Source organism: Euphorbia lathyris, chromosome 10 (genome assembly GCF_963576675.1).
Source record: "Euphorbia lathyris chromosome 10, ddEupLath1.1, whole genome shotgun sequence".
Lineage (NCBI taxonomy): Eukaryota > Viridiplantae > Streptophyta > Magnoliopsida > Malpighiales > Euphorbiaceae > Euphorbia > Euphorbia lathyris.
This window is the reverse complement of record NC_088919.1, coordinates 71,538,641-71,546,346: the sequence shown is the minus strand read 5'-3', so window position 1 is coordinate 71,546,346 and position 7,706 is coordinate 71,538,641. Positions and strand designations below refer to the sequence as shown.

Here is a 7,706-nt window from a genome sequence, read left to right as displayed (position 1 = left end):
ACAATTTTGTCAAATCAAAATTATGTGGAAAGGTGTTTCAACACATATGGACTATGAATACACCTCCTTCATAATGGGTGTTTGGAGGACCCTTCATCACGAAAGTCCATTGCAGACGGTCAGGTGCATAACTATTGAGAAGCCACCTGGGTGCCTCATGCCCGAGTAGGGAAATCTGTGCCTCAACACGACTATGGAGGTCCCTTATACATCTATCCATGATCCATATAACTAGAGTAAGTATAGTGTTGGGTTGTGGACTCTTGAGAATTGTTAAAAGCTTCATATTTATACTGTGGGTGGGTAAGTAAAAGGTCTAGGAAGGGGAAAGGGTAAATGAGAGTTATTAGGTCTCTCTGTATACGGTACGTAATTAATGAGCATCATTTGGTTTTGCAGATATCAAGACTTGGGGATTCTGGACCTAATAATAACTTAGATATATGCAGTTCAAGACATATATCATCTAAAACAAGCTACAACGACATAAATTATTATAAAAACTGTCATCGCGAATACCAATATGCCAATTTCCCATATATCTACTTCACCATTTTAATTATTAGTATGTCATGTGATGACATTAAAGGTGACGTTAATAATAAAAAAGCTGCATCATAACAAGATTAATATGACAATACGAAACTAGGCTTATGTCATGCATCGTATCTTCACATGACAGAACCTAACCGTCATCTGAAGTTGCAACATGTGGAAGCGAGCCCTGTGACATATTTATATCGTGCGGGACGATGGTTTTTAACCGTCATCTGAAGGTGGTTTTGGCGTAGTGTTAGGTCAAAAAAATAAAAAAATAATTCACCGAAAATTAGGTTAAAACTGCGCCAAAATCACTAAATCGCATTGAGACACCCTAGATGACGGAATTAGGCTAAAATAGGGTGGCCCCACCATCTTAGGGTATGGGGTTTGTATGTTGGTACGTTTTCGATGAAAATAGGATCCCGAGATGGCGAAACCCTAACTCTAATTTGACACTTTTTGTTTTTTTATATTCCTAAAAAAGACGTTTTTGACCTATTTGATATCAAACTAAACATTCAAAACATTAGCCCTGAACATATCAAATTAATGGTTCAAAATAGGGTCCGGAAACCCTACACCGTAATTTCGCACGTGTTTCTCTTTTTTTCATTTTAACCGGGCGTTTTTTCAAATGTTTTTTTCCGGTATAAAGTGAATTTAGATGCTCTAAAAGTGATGTTATTATTACATGTCAACCATTAATTAATTAATTAGGTTAAAAAGTAAAATTAATGATAGAAATCCAATAACTAGGTAAAAAAAAAAAATTCATGAAAAATAGGGTAAAACCGTGTGAAAATCACTAAACCGCATTTTTGAGAGCCTAGAGGACAGAATTAGGCCAAAATAGGATGAGGTATGAGGTCCCACTACCGTAGGCCGTGGAATTTTCCTGTTGGCCTGTTTCTAATGAAAATAGGGTCCCGACACGTTGGAACCCTAACCCTAATGTGAAACTTTTTTCGGGTTTTTTAATATTCCTAAAAGAGTCATTTTTGATCTATTTGATCTCAAACTAAACATTAAAAACCACAACCCTAAACATCTCAAATTTATGGTTCAAAATAGGGTCTAGAAACCCTAAGTCCTAATTTCGCACGTGTCACTTTTTTTTTTATTCCTAACCAGGCATTCTTTCAAATGTCTCTTTTCGGTCCCATGAGTTTACACGGTGTCTCAAAATTAAGCTAGATTTTGACTAGAAAAATAAAATAGAGTAATTTTTAACAAACTTTGAGATATTGATCGCATATCGTATATTAATCTAGTTGAATTTTGTAACTAAATATAAAATCAATTATTTAATTTTGTATTAATCATATAATCCCCAACTTATCAAATACCGAATCAAAGTTCTAGGTCAAATGCCAAATTTATCAAATACCTAATCAAAGTTTAATCAAATCAATAATTTAGTACCCGACAACCTCAAACTTTGTGGAGACAAGGTCAGAACTATCTCTAGTTATGGTCGGAGGGGCCGACCCCCCTCTATCTGCCTCTTCATGCAACTTTAATATTATTTTCTTGGTAATCCCTGCACTTTAAAATCAAACATAAAAAGTTTTGAATTTTCTTTTCATCTTGTATGACTTTTCTTTATTTTCTTCTTTCATAACATTCGGATTGAAATTATTTTCTTCTTTCATAACATTCGGGTTGAAAGTTCGAGTTTGCTTTATGCAAGTGTTAACCTAGATGGGATGTCTGGATGTGTTCTTCTCTCCCTCTTCATTCAACTTTTACTTAAAAAAACCTATAATTATTGAGGGAAAACATGTTTAATTAACCAGAGTTTGAATTCTAATAAAACTATAATGATATTATAGGATGATTTTGCTCTATTAACTACTACTTTTTGCTTTCAAAATTAAACTGAATTTAAATTAAAAACTATTAATTTTTAAAATCTAATCAACCCCAATTATTACATTTCCTTTAAATTTTTTTTCCGAAATTTGCTTTTGTTCTTTTAATTAACTTTCTGGCACTCATAGCTCCAAAAAAAGGATAAAAAATCTCATGTAATCTCAACTTATTTACATTAACAAATATAATGATAAGAAATAAATTCTTGTTTCTGAATATTGAAAATCCAAAAGAAATTATTCCAAAATTAGTCATTTATCCTGCTATAAATTTGTGCCAATTCCATTGTCTATGTACAAGAAATTATACAACTTGAATATCATTAACAGATTAAAATGGCAGTGAAATCCCTCATTTTTATTTTATGCATAGTTATATTATGTTCATCTTTCCTTGCTCAAGGTAATTTTAATTTATTTCATTTTTAGAAATTCACTATATATATATATATATATATATATATATATATATAATTAACATTTGATCCTGTGTAGAAATGAACGAGAAATGGTGCATGAAGCAAGAATTGTTTCGTGGAAAATGCGAAGATGAGCCTCAAGCATGTGTAAATGATTTTACTACAAAAAACGGTGCAAGCAGTAAGACAAAGGATTGCATTTGCCAAATTGTACCATTTTAGACGTTGGGGTAAAATTGCTAAACATTAGGAGTATTTTTGCACTTGACCTCTTATTTTAGGACTAAAGGAGGGGGGGGGCAAATGACCCCTTTGACCCCCCTACATCCGCCGCTGGTCACCGTTACTGTTACAGTTGCTGGTTTTAGTTTCCTCTGTTTCCTCTGCATATGCATATGCTCTCACCCTTTTGTCCTTGCTCTCTTCTTCTTCTGCAATCTTTCCCTTCTTGAAACCTCTCTCTACCCACATCACATTTCTCCGACCCTAATAATAATAATATTAGCAACGGTTATTAAAAACCGACTCTAATGATCATTTCTTAAAAAATTGAAAGGTCTTTGGAGTCGGTAATATAAAAACAGTAACGAATAATAAAACATTGGGTCGGTTTTCTAAAAAACCGTTGCCTATGATCATAGTATTGGCAACAATTTCTATCAAAATCGACCCCAAAGCTCTTTAGCATCGGTTTTTAAAAAAAACCCGATGTCAATAAGTCTTTTTTGGGGTTGGTTTTTTGAAAAAACCGACATCAAAGACCATTGACACAGTCTACAACCCGGGGGGCCAAAGCCCCTCCGGTCTCCGACACCGCCCTGAGGAATAGTGGTTTCGTTTTCGGTAGCCCCCCCAAAAAATATATGTTATATATTAAGCAAGACATAAATATTTAGCAAAAGAATGAGGTAGTACAGTTGGTATAAGGAAAAGTGAACAGTTGGTATTACATTTTGCTAATCTCTAATAATTGTTTTCCCATTATTATTATTATCTAATTTTATTATTTTTTTCCAACATTTTATTGACTAATTTCTCATTTTTCCCATCATTATCTATTTTGAATTTTTTTCTTAAATCAAAATGTCAATCTTATTTTCTAATTTTATTGTTTTTTCTAGAAATTATCCAAATTTTGCTACTCTCTAATAATTATTTTGAGCTTGAAACTTCAATTTCTAAAATTGAAGTTATTGAAATTTTGAATTTAAGTTTTCTATTTTTTTTCCAAATTTTGCTACTCCCTGATAATTGTTTTCCCACTATTATTATTATCATCTAATTTTATTATTTTTTCCCATCAATTTATGAACTAATTTCTCATTTTTCCCCATCATTATCTATTTTTTATTTTTTTTCTTAAATCAAAATGTCAATCTTATTTTCTAATTTTACTGTTTTTTATAGAAATTTTCCAAATTGAAACTTCAATTTCTAAAGTTGAAGTTATTAAAATTTTGAATTTAAGTTTTCTAAAAAAATTTCAAATTTTGCCACTTTCTAATAATTGGTTTCCCATTATTATTATTATCTAATTTTATTATTTTTCCAATCATTTTATTAACTAATTTCTCATTTTCCCATTATTATCTATTTTTAATTTTTTTTCTTAAATCAAATTTTCAATCTTATTTTCTAATTTTATTGTGTTTTCTAAAAAATTTCGAAATTTGAGCTTGAAACTTCAATTTCTAAAGTTGAAGTTATTGAAATTTTGAATTTAAGTTTGCAATTGTTTTGAATATTTATGATACTTTTGGTATATTTGTGCTAGTTCTTGATATTTAGTAAATTTAGTGCTGCCGGTAGTTCATCCCAATATGTTATTAAATGTAGGAATGCATGACGATTACAATTAATTTTAAAAACCCTAAAAGCCTTTATCATTTTTCCCTTCCACAACCTTTCACAGTTCATATCAATTTATTTAGTTGCAGCATACTTAAACAATATGGCTACAACTTCACTCATGACTCGGTACTAAGAAAAGTCAGACGTTATTCAGCATTAGGGGAAGGCCTCTACTAAAAGTTATTCATCCATCAATGGCTGAAATGCATGGGCTTCAAGAAGGCCCAGTATATCCTTAAGGAAATACATGAGGGAGACGATAGAGCCCGTTAGGGCGGAGAAGCATTGGCTAGAAAGATCCAATTACAAGGACTCTATTGTCCATTAATTGCGAAGGATGTAGTTGAGTATGTAAAGAAGTGCGAGGCTTGTCAAAGGTATTCCCTAGTGATAAGGTCACCCGCTTCAGCCATGAAAATCATCAATCCAGCATGGCTCTTTGCCACATGGGGACTTCACATCATAGGCTCTTTCCCCAAAGCCAAGAAGTAGAAGTAGTACATGTTAGTTATAGTGGACCACTTCACCAAATGGGTGGAAACCTAGCCAATGTCAGCCACAACAACGACAACTATTTTTTTGGATAGAAAATACTCACAAGGTATAGAATCTTACATACAATCATTACGGATAATCGGAAACAATTTGACAATACAGATTTCAAAACCTACTGCCAGTAGCTACACCTTAAACTTTGATTCACTTATATGGCCTACCCCCAGAGAAACATAATAACAGAAGTAACGAACCATACTATCGTCCAAGGCTTGAAAAAAAGGTTAGAACTCATTGACCCTGACTAGGTGGACCAATTACCATGTGTCTGATAGGCCTACCGGACTTCCCCAAGGATGGCTACGGGAGAAACTCCATTCTTCCTCTCCTATGAAATCGAATCCTATATCCTAATAGACATTGGTGTCACAAGTCCCAAAAAAGTGCTTTACTTTGAGGCGGATGATGATGCCAACATGAGAAGAAAGTTAGACATGGTCAAAGAAAGAAGAGACCGAACGTCGATTAAAATTGAGGCCTAGAGGAAAAGAATCTGTTTGATTCGTTTGATTCTTGCTCGAGCCAGATGATAAAAAATTATCATGTTCGGTTCCTTGGGAGGATGGATCTATAAGAATTCACCTATCCCAATAACAAAAAAACCTGACTTGAATGATCCTGTATTAAGAGCTAAATTGGATTTTTTTTTATTTTTCGAAAGAAGACGAAAATGAATTGAAATCCAATGGATTTAGATTTGATTCTTTAGTCAATCCATTGCGAAATGCTTTTCTATTTCTAAAATACCCAATATATGTTTTACATCGTCTATGTGAAAATCTTCAATTTGCATAAGATCTTCTTGACTCTTATTCAAAAGGTCTGATAATGTATGTATATTAGACCTTTTGAGGCAATTATAGATCTTAGGAGTCAATTCGAATTGGTCAATAAAAATGTATTTCAATGGTATTTCTTTTTTATTTTTTCTTAATTTAGTCAATCTATCATGAAAAGTAAAAAGGGGTAAAGTAAAGTTGTGCTGATTTTTTTCTAAATGTAAGTTTTGTTCGTCTGCATGTAGAAAAGGAATAAATAAATCAATCAAATTACGGGAAGCCTCATGAAGTGCTTCTTTAGGAGTTAAACTTCCGTTTGTCCATATTTCGAGAAAAAGTATCTCTTGCTTTTCATTCCCATTTCCATAAGAATGAACACTATGATTTGCATTTGGAACCGGCATGAATACAGCATCTAGAGGAAAACTTCCGTCTTGAAAGGTTTTTGTCGGTTTTATACGATAGCCACGATTCCTCTCGATTTGTAATCGAATACACAAATCAATTGGTTCGGTTAGGCTAGCGATATGTTGTGTATTATCAATGATTTCCACAAAAGGTGGTACAATGATGTCTTGAGCAGTTACATATCCAGGACCCTTAACACAAATAGACGCGTCACAAGTTCCGTACAAATTGCTTCTCAATACAATTTCGTTCAAATTCATTAAAATTTCATGTATTGATTCTTGAATACCTGTTATAGTAGAAAATTCGTGTGATATTTTCTCAGATTTTGCACGTGTGATACAGGTTCCTTCTATTTCTCCAAGCAAAGCTCTTCGAATCGCAATGCCTATTGTATCGGATTGGCCTTTCATAAGCGGAGACAGAATAAAGCGTCTGTAATAAAGACGGTTATTGTCCTTTCTTGATTCAACACATTTCCACTGCAGTGTCCGAGTAGATATTGTTACTTTCTCTCCAACCATAATAATATTGTTATTGTGAATTCGTTGAATTATTTATTTCTCTTGAAATCTCTTCACTATTTATTTTTACACGCGCCTTTTTTTAGGGGGTCTGCAGCCATTATGTGCCATAGGGGTTACATCCCGGACCAAAGTTAATAGTATACCACTTCTGCGAATAGCTCTTAATGCCGCATCGCGTCCGAGACCAGAACCTTTTATCATGACTTCTGCTCGTTGCATGCCTTGATCCACCACTGTCCGAATAGCATTTCCAGCTGTGGTTTGGACAGCAAATGGTGTTCCTCTTCTTGTGCCTTTGAATCCACAAGTGCCAACAGAGGACCAAGAAATTACTTGTCCCCGTATATCTGTAACGGTCATAATAGTATTGTTGAAACTTGCTTGAACATGAATAACTCCTTTTGGTATTTTACGTGCATTCTTACGTGAACCAATGCGTCCAGTTCTGCGTGAACCAATTCGTGGTAAAGGTTTTGCCATATTTTATCATCTCATAAATATAAGTCAGCGGTCTATGGATATATCCATTTTATGTCAAAATGGATCCTTTTTTGTCATCGGATCCTTTAGAGTGTTCTTGTTGGATCAAATAAATAAACTTTCAGAGGTACTGAGGAAGAGTATAATTGCTGGAAGAAATTCTCTTCTGATTCTCTTGCCTTACTACTTTGTATTGATAGGTATTTATAGATTACAAACATGACTCTTAGTAAACCACATTAACTCTCTATAAATACAGATACAGACACAGAT

General features: G+C 33.5%; 1 protein-coding gene across 1 annotated transcript; it reads right to left on the bottom strand.

Moving 5' to 3' along the window:
- Positions 1–5,940: 5,940 nt before the first annotated feature.
- On the bottom strand, positions 5,941–7,497 carry LOC136209605 (DNA-directed RNA polymerase subunit alpha-like). Its single transcript, XM_066001126.1, has 2 exons — positions 7,023–7,497; positions 5,941–6,938 (listed from the first exon to the last, which is right to left on the bottom strand). Exons 1-2 carry the CDS (start codon positions 7,431–7,433, stop codon positions 5,949–5,951), a joined length of 1,401 nt encoding a protein of 466 aa, XP_065857198.1. The 5' UTR covers positions 7,434–7,497; the 3' UTR covers positions 5,941–5,948.
- Positions 7,498–7,706: the final 209 nt, after the last annotated feature.

Excerpts from the sequence above, each read along its gene's own strand:
- LOC136209605 (XM_066001126.1), bottom strand. The coding sequence starts at position 7,433 with ATGGCAAAACCTTTACCACGAATTGGTTCACGCAGAACTGGACGCATT. Across the intron at positions 6,939-7,022 it reads GACCCCCTAAAAAAAGGCGC|AAAGTAACAATATCTACTCG; the intron begins GTGTAAAAATAA and ends ATGGTTGGAGAG.